This window comes from Ptiloglossa arizonensis, chromosome 9, assembly GCF_051014685.1.
Source record: "Ptiloglossa arizonensis isolate GNS036 chromosome 9, iyPtiAriz1_principal, whole genome shotgun sequence".
NCBI lineage: Eukaryota > Metazoa > Arthropoda > Insecta > Hymenoptera > Colletidae > Ptiloglossa > Ptiloglossa arizonensis.
In genome coordinates, this window is record NC_135056.1 from 2,414,348 (window position 1) to 2,430,966 (window position 16,619).

Below are 16,619 nucleotides of genomic sequence, written 5' to 3' on the forward strand. Positions count from 1 at the left end.
ATTCGACTCTAATGGTTTATAACTATTATTGTTGCTAATGGCACCTAGTGTTAATAACAGTGAATGATCATATGTATATATACTTTAATCCGTTTTATTTATCTTCATTACCATGTTAAAAATGATTCTGAGTATAAAAATGATAAAATTTTCAGTTAAAATTTTTGTTAATTTATTGATAAACATTTTAGTTTAGAACAACACGTAGTGCATTATTAAAGTTTGTTTTTAACACGTATTTCTTTATTTCTAGTGAAATTTAATTCATTGTGTAATAAAGTCGTTTCTGGTACGTGTTCCGATTTTCGGATTAATTTGTCCTTTTACAGAAATTAATTTTTTTACCAAGCAACACACCTTGTGGAAGATGCATGACAAAATTTTCAAGAATAATATTCATCGAGAATAGTTAAGGTCCACTTTAGTGCACGCTACTGCACGTATATACATACATACGTGTAAACAAGTGACCAATCATTTTTCAACGTCGATGCAATACATGTATTGTTTTATACATTTTTAATAACTGGAATCGTTAATTCTCCACTGTAAGGTGTGAGATCGACTTGTTTTGTACTGATGCAAGTGTGTGAAAAACGATAAAAAAGGTTCTTTTCCCCGAACACGATCAAATATTTCAACGATTCGTTCGTCGATCATTGCTAAAAGATTCTAAGCTTCTCGTTCAATTTTAATCGTGTAACAGTAACGAACACAAATGTTTCATAATCCAAAATTTGTTTTTGTGTATTTTGTGTTAATAGTAAACAGCTAAATTTAATTACTTTTTAAGAAGCAAGGAACACTATAGTGAAAGAAATGCAATATGGTAGGAACAGTGCTTTGTGTGACCAACGCATCGGTAACTGTTTGATCATAATGTGCACAAAAACGAAAGCCTCTAGTGTCAAATTTCGTATACATTTATGATCTACGTTTATCGTACCTCGAATTGTATGAAATGAACTGCGATACTACCTACGTTTCTTCAAAAATGTAACGAGAAAACGATAACTTCGATATGATATTACTCATTTAAAATTTGCACATTCCGTTATCCCTTTTTTATTTTCTCTTTCTTCCTCGGTTCTCCTGACCCTTTGCATTTCTCCTATCAAGATAATTATAAATTAAAGATCTATACTATTTCATAATTCGTGGCAGTATTATTCTTCTTTTTATATAATTATTATTCATTCCTTTATATTGTAAACCGGACAGTCCGCAAAGCAAATACCATTTGAGTAGCAAATACCATTTCGTACCAGTAATTTAGTCTGAAAAAAGGATCGGAGTTTAATTGTATCTCATTAAGTTGGTCCAATCAACCTTAAACGTGATACAAGAATCCAAGTATCGAATAATATCTGATCAACTAGCATCTGGTATGCACTCGTACCAGGTAGTTGATCTTGATAGTTTGACCGTGGAATAACAAAATTGAAGTTCGTTGAGAACAACTGACTAGCAACGATAAGAATAAGAAAATGTTATCTATGAGAATTAAACGGACTGTAAGAATAGTATTTGTTCTAAGGGAAGAAGTGCATTATTTGAATCAAATTTAAATATAGGAGTAAATGTGTTTATAAGGCTATGATTTGAAATTCTACTGTATAATTTAGTTAAAGTTTTTGAAATATTATAATAAAATAGTAAGAGCATTAAATGATGATAAGGTAATGCCATCAAAGAAAGGGGGAGAGAAGAAAGAACCGGAAAAGATTTGAGGTTCCCGTAACGCGATAACAAAACTAGTGGCTCTCAGCTCAGCCTCTCGTTAAAAAGTACTTCGGAAGGATGTCGAGTAGAATGACCTAAGATCAACTGGTATCGTCAGGTTGCGTTTCTTGATATTCCTCGCTCTCTCGATGCACAAGAACATGAACGACTGTGGCGGCAGATTGTCGTCTAAGGAGTGCGGGCCTCGAGGGTGGCGCTGAATTCTCTGGACTAGGTTCTGTGACGAGTATGCTTACATCGGTAGATTCAATTGGCAGCGGAGCTGGTTCGGGAGTTGATTGATGTTTCTTTCGAAGGCTACCGCAACGTCTGTTAAATGCTTCTTTGATGTCACGATGTAAGGTGTTGAGGGAGAGCGTAGTAGCGCTCGGTGGAAGTGACCTGCGCTTGGTAGGAAGACTGGGGACTTCCTCATCTGGATAACTTTCGACGGCATCTTGTCTGCCGAGGATCGGTCCTGCGATTGATCTATGAATCATAATTTTACAAATACACAATTCCATTTTACGACAATGAGACTTACAAAGAACATTCGCGAAGTGTTTCATGCCAATTTTTACCGAATTTTGTATGTTTCTAGAGTAGTCCAAAGTAGTACGTATGGAGAGTGACTTTTCCCTTGTGCTAATTCAAGTTTAAGAGATCAAATTAATCATTTTTTGTTACCAATGGTCCATAGCTACTTATGTAACATTACTGTCAAATGATAAGTATTTATGTAATAATTATAATAGATTGAGAATTGAAGATAATTATACAGTTTACGGGATTCAGCTTCGATGATCTTGACTTTGACATATTATGTCAATGGATTTTAGTCGTCACTTATTGTTCACTAAAGAAATGTTAACAAAGTATGTTCGAAAAGTATGATATTTATTTGCGGTAGTATGTATTTCTATTTTTTGAATGAATATAACAGTGAATTACAATTTGTTTAAAAATTTAACACGTGGACAGTAGGGGAGGGGGTAGCTCTGCTCGTACCCTCACCTCAAAATAATTGAACCCCAACCTACCCTAATTTAATTTAATCGATTAATTAGATTAGGTTAGGCCAGATTAATAGCCTAGACTGACCTCTCAAGTTGAATTTCAATATCATTGCTCGCCTTAAACCGAAACTTGCTCTAAAAACAAGCACCTTTGCTTGCTTTAAACTGGAACAACGTTTCTTACATACTGAAATATATACACGATTCTTTGTACAGGGAAAAGTTGTTAAAAATGATGACCTTCGTTGACGAATTAGCGAAAATAAATTTTATATTTTGCAAACTTTTCTAGTTTGTCCTTGACAACATATGTAAAGATCAAGGTCATCGGAGTTAAATTTTCCAAACTATGTAATTACTCATAGTTACTTTAATTTTTATTAAGGGCTTCTTTGAGCAAAAATCTTTAAGAATATTTTTCATCCTGCTAAAAATAACGGAAAGCGTTAAAATTTTGCTATCTGAGAATTTCAATCTTGAAAATAAACTATGTATGTGTAATGACTTGTACATTACAGTAATATTCGTACATTATTGCTTTGTATACATATAGCATGAACATAACGAATTGATTCGTTTTTAATGAGTTAATAATAAGAACATCAAATTTATTTATTTAATTAATTCAATTTAATTCATGTAGTTTACTACATAGCTAATAGCGTTGAAAATAATATTTAATTTTAACATGATAAAATATTCAGACATTTACAAGGAACATTGTGATTAAAACGAGCATTGCTTTGATGAAAGTTAGCATGAAATATTGAAACCGATGTTTATGAACAAAGTCTAGAACCTTACCAGTTAACTCGGATCAATTTCATTTTTCTTTCATGTTTATATTAATAAAATATGTACATACATTCTTTTACGTTGCAAGCGAAAATCATCGTTGACCGAAGACGGTGACACAGATTGATTGCGATCATACGAAGTCCGAGTGAGCACGAATTCGTAGTTAAGTGCATTGGCGTAGGCTCCCAATGAAACCTCAAGTATTCATAAATAGAATAATTTGCTTACGATATAGGTACTACCGCTGATAAATAAGTTGTTCGCAATGAAAAAATTAATATAATTTAATATGCGTAGTAATCATTAATATTTTGAAAAATATTTATAGCGAAAAGAACAAATTTCTATTTATTAAAAATAATATAAATCCGTTTATACTCATTTCTATGAAGATAAACTCTGTATAATTACAATTTACACAAAAACAAGTCATGTTAGTATTATATTATTTTTATATATTATAGAATTATATTAAATTTTTATTAAATATAAATTAGTTCTTTTCGCTATAAATAATTTTCAAAATAATAATGATTATTAAGCATATTGTATTCAGTTTTTCATTACGAGGAACTTATCGAATCAGTGATAGTATTTGAACAGAAACGAAATCATACTGTTTATTAATAGCTAACATTTGATTAGAAGGCCATGCCAATGATGCAGTATTTTCTCTCATTTGATCTCACTACGGTTACCGTCTTCGCCCAATGGCGACCCCCCCCCCCCCCCCAACTTCTACAGTCATATTTTAAAGACTTTCTTTTGTAAAAATTAAAATAGTTTGTCTAACATCCACACATCGAAGCAGGAGTTTCAGAGGGAAGTGTCTTAGAACCTATTTTGTACATATTGTTCTCGGCTGACATTCCTACCATGCTAATCACTACATTATATGCTTTCGTTTATTTTAGCTACGCACAAAGACGCCATAGCGGTACTCTTTATTCTTCGACAAAATTTAGGACAAATCGAAGATTGGTTAAATACTTGGACAATAAAAATAAATGACGATAAGTATAAACACACTACGTTTACCCCCTCCCCCCTCCAAGGCATTATTTCGCCTGTTACGTTAAACAACGTTATCGTTCCTCAGATAAAATAATAAAATATCTGGATATTCACTTAGACTCGCGACTCACATGGAAGCGCTACATAAGAGCCAAAGTAAATCAAACCTATATTAAAGACATTTAAAATTAAGTGCTTATAATAAGATTTTAATATATAAAACGGTTATTAAGTCAATCTAGACGTATGGGATCCAACTGTGGGGTATGGTTTATTATATTCAGAATTATTTTCAATGTACTCTGGTACCTAAATAATGATGTACTACGTAAAGATCTTCGGATAAAATCGATAAAATATTAAGTCTACCCAAACTTTTTATTTTGTTAAGACATTGTCATATTTGAATCTCCATAAAAAATAGAATGTAAGTCTTAAAATATCTTTTATAGGGATATTATAGTATTCAAACCATGTCTTTTCAGTAATGGTACGTTCTATGTAATGTTTAATATGCCTCCATCGTTTACCTATACATGTACCTACCTATTAAATTTCATAAATTAATATTTTAACTATCTTCTTTAGTATAGAAGTAGTAACATAGTGGAAAGTGACTGTCAGTTTTATTTGGAAAATTATGAGAAAAATTAACAAATGCTGAGTAGTCGTCGAGTTACATGTTAGGAAATTTTATCGAATTTTTATTTGCAAATCTAAATTTTTAAAAGTTTAAATAGTTTTGAAATTTCAACTTTCTATTGAAGTTATCAAATTACTCTCTATATTTATAGAGTTATAATAACTTCTTATAATTATTAACCAGGCATGTTTTCAGATTCTTTGGAATGACGCGTCATTACTATAAAACATCCAAGGATTAAGATACGCTCAATTAGGGTATCCGCGCAGAGTATTTCCACATGACCTACCACTTTGACATCGGAATGCAAGCTCCAGTTATCCCTTTTGATGTAGGCGAGACCTTTCTAAATCTCTACCAGCTCTGCAGGTTGGTGCCCGAGCTCACCCGCCGAGGTATTTGCTACCTCTAGTCCGTGTCATAGGCTATGCCACTATCCCTGCGAATCCAACCCATAGTCGGTAACAGGGAGGATCAGCCTTCCTGTGGGCTTTACCAGATCCTCGCGGTATCAGTTCATACCGGTGAAGTTGTCGCATTATTATACTCCTCATTGAGGGTCTTATACCCCTCGGCATGGGTGGGCCAATTTCGATGCATGGAGTCGTCGCTCCCCAAAAAATTCCAGTCACTGACTCTGTTAGGTGACTCGATTTCTCTCTTGGGCTACCACTATTTTTATATAGGACGCAGAGGTAATCCTCGATCATTGCTTAATTTCTCCCTAGGATAGAGTGTTAAAAACATTGATAATGTCTAAAGATACCGCCTTGGGAGACACCAGAAGCTGAAAGGAACTGGACGCAACGAATGGCGTCGATGTTTGACCGTTTCTCTCAGAACTCGAACTGACATTCGACTAGGTCGAGCCTATTCCCACGACAAATGCCAGACAATCCGGGCTGCCAGTACTTGTTCAAACAGTTTGTCTGCGTCGTCGAGAAGACAGTGGACGGACAGTTCGCAAGCCTGTCCACCTTCCTGAGAAGAACTATTCTGGTACCTGCCAGGTGGAGAAAAAATGCCCAACTTCTAGGCAACGATCGAGCAGCAATCCACTCCAAGTGGGAAGCCACTCCAAGGACACCCTCAGCTAAGACCTGGGCCAGTGTCTTTCATCCCTAGCCTCCGAATGGCCGCAACCAGTTCCTACTCGGTGACTTCTGATTCAGCGAATAAGGTGTTCAGGTCCGTTGTTCATTTCTTGGCTATTTTAATGGTTTTCTCACAGTTCTTTCTGTATTTGATACATATCATGCAATGTAGAAGAAATTGACGGAAAGAAAGTTAAACACGTCGGTTACGTTAAATGTGACATCTTTCTTTGCGAATAATCTGTTTAGATGAAATAAATAAGTAAAGAACTCGAGGCAAAGAAGTTGTCGAGAATTGTAGAAAAAGTGGAGAGTCTTTAAAAATTTCGCAATTCAAAAAATTTTCGCTTCAAAAGTCTTTAACTGAATCTGCTATTCTATTGTATTCACCAACAGGAGATCTATTATTTATTTTGAATCTCGGAAATTCTGGCAACCATTATAGATTGAAAACATTGAAATACTATTTCCAAGAGTTATTTCAAGTCACAGATAATATCTTGTTTGTGGATTTACAAAAAGTATTATTACTGTGCATCATGAAACTGGGAAACACGTATTTGTTAAGGAAAAACTATTTGTCTCTAAGAAAATACTTTCAATTAGTTACTCTGGAAGTTGCTATTTGTATCAATCTACAAATAACAATCGTACTGCCAGATATTGTTCGCACATAGTTGCAATAATTTATTACTTGTCGTATGTTGAATATTTCGCAAAACTTATAAAACCTGCAGAGGCCTTAAGTACAATTTTCGATGCTGAACAAGTGAATCCTATAATTATAGGTAATAATGACGAAGACTGAATGAATAACACAAAATGTTGTTTGGGGGTCGTGTTTTCTAATCCCTTGAGGTAGGTACAGGCACTGTAAAATGCAATCCGACAAAATAAAGACAGTGATCGAGGACTACCTCTGCAGCAGGTGGATAGAGCGGCCTAACGTGTTACTAACGCTGACGACACGTTAGTTTGACGTCATCGTGGGCTACTGAGGGAGGGCCGTCAGGCGAGTCAAAGACGGTGCTCGGAGTGTTGTCGAACGGATTAGTAGGTTTGTAGGTGGTGCTCCATATGACCGAGATATTGGCGATACACGCACCTCAATAAGAACTCCCTCTCCCCCCTTCCTCGGGTGGATGTCGTCATACTTGAGGCGAAGTCCCAAATGAAATATTTGGGACTGATCCTTGACAGCCACTACCGTTTTAACGGGCATTTCGGCTACCTGGCATCACGATTGGAGAATATAGTCAGTATCCTAAGCTGGCTCTTCCTCAACTTGCGTTACGTTTCTCACTTCGTTGGCCAGTACGAGGCAACGAGGGTTACCCGCGTCACGCGTCTTTCTTCCCCCTACACTCTTAAAATCTTGATCTTTCAATGGCTCTGTTGTCTTGTCGAAACACAATTCCTCACCGATGGCTGCCTTTTAAAGGTTATCACTTGATAGCTTTCCTTCGTCGAAGTGGTCCCAAAACAAGGAACTGCTCGCATTTATTTAAAGAACAATATGGACTTCTTTCTGTAACGAATTAATACTTTCCAGACGCAGTATAACGTAACGTTATAAACAGAAACGTTGTTTTGCCTGTCGGTGGAGCCGGTCATTGTCGAATCACCACAAATTAATATTATATATTGGATCAGCATAAAAGTACATTCTGTATTGAAACTGCATAGAAGTATCAGTCAATGATGAAAATACACACTGTATACTGTATGTGTGTATACAGAGTAACAATGAACTTTTGCTTAAATATCAGCAACTAGAAACATTCAAGAAGTAGTTACATTGAATTTCTAGAGTTAATGATTGTTTTCGTCAACGGAACATTAACAAATTAACTCCAGGTTGATTAGGGCGACGATTGTCCATACTGATTTGGTGACAGGATATTGTTTGATTCAAGGAATCTGAGCCTGGAGTTGATTATTTTTTCCGGTTTACATGCCTAGTTTTTTAAGACGATCGATCTATAACTTTCAGGCTTATTTTTGTTTTTGCCTGATTTAAGCATAAGAATAACTAGAGCTTCCTTTCAGTTGTCAGGAAATACTTCTCGTAGCAATATGCAATTAAAGATCTTTAGGAGACAGTTGGTACTGGTTGGTGGTAGTTCTTTTATTAGTTTATTAAGTATATTATCCGGTTCTGAAGCGAAATTTTTTGTAGTAAAAAGGATGCTTTTTAGTCCTAGGGTTATCATTGAATTTGTGGTGGATGCAAGATCAGAGTCACCTGGATGATTGTTTTTGTTTATTAAATTTGTGTTGTCAGTTATGGACGTGTAAGCCCTTTCGTCGTGATTTTCGTTGTTTGAGTTTCTTTCGAACGTTTTGTAGATTGGTTATATAATTTCCATCTTCTAAAGCGAGGAATTGAATTTCTGTGTCGAGTGTCATTCCATTTATGTTTCTGATTTTGTTCCGTAGAATGTCTGCTGAGGGTTTGTTTATAATCGTTGATATGTATAATTGCCGGGATTGTATTTTGCTTTCTTTTATTATTTTACTAAAGTTTGCTCGTCATTTTTTGAAGTTTATTAAGTTTTCTATTGTGAAAATAGAATATATTTTTTTGCTTTGTTAAAGGCCTTGTGATCCTCTTTCATGACTGCTTGGCACTCTTCATTTTATCATGGTGTATTTTTTAATTTTCGAGATTGTTGTCTTTATTGTTGGAGGATTTCTGTGCTGCTATTTTGATAGGTTTCCAATAGGTCGATTTCTTATTTGTATCTATTTTACGATTTAAAGCTCTTTGAAGGGAATTTATTGTTTATGTTTTGTATGTGTGTCAGTCGATTTTTTGAAGTTTCATTTGCTAGTGAAATTCTTTTGTAGTGGTGGAACACAATCCAAGTAAGTAATTTTGATGGGGAAGTGACCACTATCATGGAGATTTTGTAGAGATTCACATTCTAAGTATTGAGTTAGCCTTTATTTAATGATAAATCCATCGCATTCAATTTTCCAGAACTTACTATAAAGTAGCTTCGGCTATCTGAGTTTAGTAAGGTTATTTCTGGGTTCTCTGATCATTTTTCAATATTTTTTTCATGACTATCTATTTTATATATACCCCAAAGATGATGTTGGTTATTTAAATCACCCATTAATATGAATGGTATTAGAAGTTAATACATGAGTGCTTCTAATTTGGCTAAGTTTATAGTTTGACTATTTGGTAAGTATATATTGCATAGGCGTATCTTACTCAGGAGTAGTACCGTAACCGCAATTGTGAGATTTTCATGGCACTGAATTTTTCGGATTAACGAGAAATCTACTGAGAAATATTACTATTAGTCTACTTCTACTTCTTTCAGTAAGCACTGGCTGATTATTGTAGAATCTCGTTTCCCAAAAAAGAATCCGCAAGTCAAATTATTGTATAACACCGAATTTTTGAAAAACATAAGTTTTTGCAAAGTCCCAGGATTTTCGAGAATAATGAGATATTACATGAAAAATAAAAATGTTTCTCCGTATTATTTTTTTATTTTTATGAAAAGTTCTTTAGAGCACGAAAACCCTACTATCTAATTAAAGTGAGACAAACCATAAGATCAGATTCTGTGGACAATTCTGAAGAAGAGACTGTTCGGCAGAAATGTTCGTACAATTTACATTTCAAGCAGGTCGAGAATATATTCGTTGATAATGAGTGCATGAGGTTTTCCCGCTGTGATTCGCTGCTCGTTTATCTCGATTTGACAGGGTCGAAGCTACACATAACCAACATCGATGGAGTCGTTCAATGGGACATCCACTTTGTATAAATAGTGTTTAATTCTTTTTTTTAATACTTTAGATTTCTGTCTTTTTCCCATATTTATCTGTGGTTACCAAACTATAAAATATTTTTTAATCAATTATAATTAACAAAACTTCAATTAACAAAAACTTCGATTTTTCTGTCATATTTTACTAACTTTAGCGAATTCTAAGAATCGACAGCCCTGTAGAACCATGTGTACATTTCTTATGTGGACAATACTTGTATATTACATGGACATACTTTGTAACTCTTTGTGATTCGACAGTTTTGTAGTTTTTATTAGTCATTTTTATTTCACGACCATATTATCTCTATTGTTATTTCAACAGCGAATTCTAAACAAAAGCCGTGAACGATCGATCCTCTTTGCAGATTGAAAACGTATTCAGTTATCAGTGTAGTCAAAAAAGTAAGTTGAATTCCATGTGTAAGGAGTGGGGGGAACGTAGCATGGCCGAATTGAACGAAGAAACGGGCGTCCCTATTGTATCGGTATATACCAGGTATAAGGTATAACGATATACCTAACTAGAATACAATAGGAACACTTATTACTTCGTTTACGCCTTCCCCTACTCCTTGAATATAAGACTTAGCATATTTTTCTGGCTACGCTGCTGATCATTTTTATCGTTCGCTTAATCTACATCCCAGTATCTAACTAGATATGAATTTCTTTCTATATTTCATATTTATTTAATTCCCATGTTCTGTAAACATCGAAGCACTTTTTTTATCGCTTTTCATTAGTTTTTCTTTTATATCTTACACATGTTCAATAAGCAAATGACATAAGATACCTATATCAGATCTTCTAGTCTGACATGCATAGTATGTAATACTCATATGGCTTTCTGATATGAAACGTTCTCACTTTGATCTTCTATAGAAAAACTGAAATCATTGTTGCTTAGTTTTACATATTTGCATGTAAAGGTGTAACGACTGGCTTGCAATTTTCATCCTGAATCTTCTAATTATCTTTTTAATGTTGAATCACTGGTTTACACAAAAATCCACTTTATTTTTGTCTATCTTTATCTCCTTGCTTAGACACGATTCATTTTGTCTAGGTTTTTCATATTGAAATTTTTCGTATTTTTGTTGAATCTGAACAAATTATACTCGGAATAAACACGATGCTCCCGGACATGTGGGCATCCTTTTAAAGGATGAATCTACAAGCCAAAAGAAGTCGACAATTAGAAGTGACGAAACTGCTTCAGAGAGTTCCTTTTAAAGTTATAGACATTTACAAAGGGTCAGGTTCGCTTGACGTCTTACAAACTACCTACAAACCATCACGACGCGTAAAACAAGTTAATCAGGACGCAACCAAAGATGGTAATCACATGACAGATTTAGCATCTATGTGGAATGCATATTTATCCACGTAATTGAAGACAGTAAGTTCCTGCCATTATTTATGAAATGACACACATATCACGTTGTACGATATTACATTTGCTTTCTTATATAAATCCAGAAAGGCGTATTAAAACGCACCCAACGGGATTTTCAAGTACAGAGGATGAATGCCAATTTCAAAGCACAATTTTATGCACCGTAATTATTTTACTCGCGAGTATTCATGTGTACCTACTGCACTAATCGCGAATGTCTCATCTGCGAGTGTTAATTTCAATTTTTGAGAGTTAAATACGAATAAAACTATTATCAGTATTTAAGCATATGTCAATTAAAATGTGTAATGAAATTTACTGATCTGAGATCGTTGATGTTGAACAATGCAACAATATTAGTGGCAGACTGCATTCTCGATGAAAGTGGTTCGGAAAAACAAACACGGATTACACTTTCGTATTTCTTTAATGTAAGAATGCACAACATGCAGCGCATGATACGATAGAATTGAACAGAAAACTCTAGTTACGTTCAATTTTCAAATAAATAAGTATATTGAATTATAAAATGAATTTTGGTTATATTATTTTCCTTTGAACAAATTCAAATTTTAATCGTCTGAGAAATTATGAAAGTTTTATATGCTTTGGATTAAAATTTTCTATTATTTTACGTATTTAATTCGTGTGAATTCATTCATTCATCTGTGAAGTATTTATATTTACAATTATAATATAATTGCAATTTTGTTTATGTCAGATTGATTTTGTTAAGTCTTTCTTGAAATTTTTGAAAGAAAAAAAGGTTAATCTTAATCACTTTGAGTTTCTACAAAACTTATTTGAACAATCTTCGTTTTAATTGCTTCAACAGTAATCTTTATTCCAGAACTCTTCACACTCGTTAACATAGGTCGATAGAGTGGTGCTTGAATAAATGCAAAGAATTACTCACACCACTGTTTACATTTCTTCAGCTCGGGCGACTCTTCATCTTCAACAGTCGACGATTCATGGAAAAGTGATAAGATATATTGACAGAGTCGAATTTTAATCACTAAAAAAATTAAAATTGTTACATTTAATATAATATCTTTATGAAAATGTTATCATTGCTGAGGTTTTACCGCCGAAGATAAGTCCAAGTATTTGCAACTTTAATTGTATGCAATTGGAAGTTTTCCAGAGATGTAAAAATAGTTCGAGTACGATCATTCTGATTTCGTTTACACCGGAAGAATCTTGCCTATGCATAATGCTCTCATTATGGTCAATGAGAAATATAATATTTATAATTTGCATTGGCGGCTATTTCATCGATATGCATGTGGCATCACTTTGAAGCTTGTTAGTTGAGCGTTTGTAATAAGAGCTTTGCTCTCGATTGTGCTCACTCCTGGTGTACGTATCTCGATTTTACAGAAATAACTCCGACTATATGCGAATGTCCAGTTTGGATTTTTCGCATATACAGTAAATTTTCGTTATGTGATCACCAGATTTGTATGATCATTGTAACTCCATCAACCTGAGAAAATCTCCTTCGAAACCAATGAAACGTGAATACTTGTAAGAAGCCGCCAATTGGTATTTAAAGATTACAGATTTAAAAAGAAATGAAAGTTTAACATTTTTATTTTATTCTTATGAACATATTTTTACACACCAATGAGATTTTTCTTATGAAAATAAAAGCAAACACGATGTGATCTGGATAATTTTTAGTTATGGTAAGCGAGCTGCGCAATCCGGTATTATGATTGGGTGACTGTATACACTATGCACCATTCGCATCTAAAACCTTACTCGTTTACCTAAAACGAGGTGCAATGCTCTTTAACAGTGTTTCTCATGTACAGTAAGTGATCAATTTTCCGTGGAATGACTTAAAAATTAACAGTTTCATTCAATTCCCAATTTTAAACAGAGAATAGACAGAAAATCCATGTGCATTTTATTCACACTCATTTTCTTGGATTTGTAGCGGCTAGTCGTACGCCTCAGCGAAACGTCTGGTGTGCAAGCAGCTGGCATGGTTTATGACTCACGCATCGATAAAAGCTATTTTTGAGGAAATATATTTCGCTTAACTTTCTCCCAGGCATGGGCATGTAACCTTCTCGCCGCTACCTCAATAGCTAATTGCAGGCGTCATAAATCGAGAGTTCTGGAAGGCACGTGCGGCCCAAAATGGCTGCAATCGGTTAGTCACGGACAACTGACCGGAAGGAAACTCCGCTACGTCATCAAACTTTCCTTTTTCCCATCAGACCTCGCCTGTCCGAGGATAGCGCGCCAAGGGCGCAAGGAACAAGCAAGGATGAGGGAAATTCTCGCGGGTATAAGAGGACGAGCGAGAATCTTCCCGGGACCTTTTTAGTCAGTTATTAGGCCTGTAACCGGCGCGCAAGAACTGTATCGATATATTCCGCGAAAGCTCTGCAAGAAACGACGCTGTGTAACTACCGATCGAATAAAGTTAAGCCGCGATCAATAAACATCGTGATCAGCAAACGATACGGAACGCACAGTTGTTTGTGTGACATTCCAACCCTTCAGATTTACTATTCTTTCTCCCTAATTTGCTCTTATGTATCTTAATGTAATATTCAAATTAATATTCTGTTTGTAAATTGTTTTTAATTGACTAGGCATCGAATGTACTAAATTTCGTGTTACATATTTTTAAACCTATATCATTCTACTTTTCTGAAATGTGAGATTGAACAGGGCTTGATAATGTATGAGGTGTGTTAAAAACAATTCATCGACGAACAATGTAAACAGTATGCTGTGGATCATGATCATGTTAGGAGTTAATTTTCTCTGAGATTTAATTTCTGCACGCTTTTCTTCATGTTTTGCTTCAAATATTTAAATATACGTGTTTGTCCATTATATTGTCTAAAAAAACAAGTTCCTCAAGTCCAGAGAAATTCATGCATCGTCATACCATCCCCGTGTGTAACAGTTAGGACGATGTTATTTGGATTCAACTTACTATTACATTTTCGTCATATTTTTACTTAGCGGTCGGATTCAAAAACATTTTCTTTTTGTAATTAACATTTGAAACTTCATAAGAGGTTTATGTTTGCTGTACAAATATCTATACTTAAATTATGGTTATACGTTAAGTTATGTTATTCTAAATTTTAAGATTCTATTCGGTTCGTGACGCCAAGCGAGCATCATTACAAATTATTTTCTCTCCTCCGAGCGATATTTGTGTGTGTGTCCGGCGAGTCTATCACGTAAGAGACATCTTAAATTGACATCTTGTATATCCTTTATTAGAAGTGTATCCAAATTGTGAAACTATCAAATAGGAACTACAACTCATTTCCAAGTTGGGGTGAGCTCTGTCTCACTTTCAACTCATCTACTGGTAGATCTACTATGGACCACTACCAGTCATCAAACCATAACAACAACAATAAACAAAACAACTCCTTCCACCCTTATGGCAAAGTGTATTGCTCCACGGAAAATTAACTTAAAGAACAAAAGAAGCCTAAAGCAAGACCTCATGAAATATCAAGCAAAACTCCTGAAACATTGATACTTCCGCTTATCTTCCTTGGTGACGCTTTGGACATACAAACCATGACCAAGGCACTAGCACCATTGTTAAAACAAATAAATAAAGCTTAAAGGCTAATAACAACAAAGTAAAAATGATACTAAAATCTTCAGAAGCTTATAGAAATATAATAGAAATTCTCAAAACTTTAAACGCAAGATTCCATACATACCAACTCAAACAAGAATGGTCATATAGTGTTGTCTTAAGGCACATACACCACGCTGCTGATTTAGAAAATTTAAAAGAATTATCCTCACATGGTCATAAAGTAACAAACATCACAAACATTAAGTACAATAAAATCCACTTCCCACTATCATTGTGATTCATAAATCTCAAACAAAAACATAATAATAAAGACATTTACAATATTAAAAGTCTGATGAACTGTATAATAGAAATAGAGCCCCCATATAAAAGACGAGAATTAGTGCAATCTAAAAGATGTCGGCAATATGAGCATACGCAAAGATACTGCAACCGTAATTTCTGCTGTATGAAGTGTGCAAAACCTCATTCAACCAATGAGTGCAATAAATCCTCAAATACTCCTGCAAAATGCATACATTGTTTGAGTAACACCCTGCGAATTATAGAGGCTGTCAGATATACGGAAAGCTCCAGCAAAGAAAATTTCCAAAACCAAAAACTAAAAACTTTCCAAACCAATCTTCAACACACCTATCAAATACACTGCCGCCAAATAAATTTCAACAAACAAATTCCACCTCTCTATATAGCTACGTAGGAGCAATTAAACAAAACTCGTGTGGGCACAACCAAAGAGGGTAGCTCCATAAATAATGACCTCCACAGCTTTATCCAGACAATTGAAAAACATTTCATCAAACTTGAACAAATTCTTGTAAGACAAAATGACCAAATCAGTAATATGATCACACTTCTAACTACAATTGTTACAAATATGTCAGGAAGTTCATAATTAATACATCTATGGAACTCAAACGGACTTAATAGGTTGCTCAATAAATTTTGTCGTTCGGTAAGAAATGGAGCTATTAGGTTTGTCGTTTTATTTTTCTAAAGATGGTACTATTGTTTGATGAATATGTGTGAAGTTTTATGTGGATCTGTCGACTCATTCATATACTTACAGTTGTTCAAAGCTGTCATAGTATTTTTTTACAATGAAAAAAACAATAAAACTTATTGAACAATCCAGTATAAGAAGTAAACATGAGGTTGAATTTTTCTTTATCAACCAAGATGAGAGAAAGACATCAAAATTAAATGTAAACAGCTCAAACTGAAGTAAAAAAACTATACTAGATGATAGGCAAACGCTTCAAGCTAAAGCTTGAAATCAAATTACTTATATATAAAGTTATCGTTAAACCAGTTTGGATTTATGACACACAACTATGGGGTACAGCCAGCATTTCAAATATTGAAATATTACAAAGATTCCAATCTGTCATTTTGTGAAACATATTTAATGCTCCGTGACACGTCTCGAACGAAATAATTCATCAAGATCTACCGTTGCCCCTAGTTAAACAAGGAATATTACAATTTAGCCAATCCCACATAAAACAACTAGCGAGTCACAAAAATCCTCTAGCTGCCAACTTGAT

General features: G+C 34.4%; 1 protein-coding gene across 1 annotated transcript in view; it reads right to left on the reverse strand.

Moving 5' to 3' along the window:
- Positions 1-214: 214 nt before the first annotated feature.
- Positions 215-16,619, reverse strand: part of LOC143151619 (sodium channel protein 60E) — a 107,852-nt gene continuing 91,447 nt past the window's right edge. Inside the window, exon 21 of the mRNA XM_076320954.1 lies at positions 215-2,211. Coding sequence (XP_076177069.1) covers positions 1,824-2,211 — 388 coding nt within the window. The 3' untranslated portion in view covers positions 215-1,823. The remainder of the gene's footprint in view (positions 2,212-16,619) is intronic.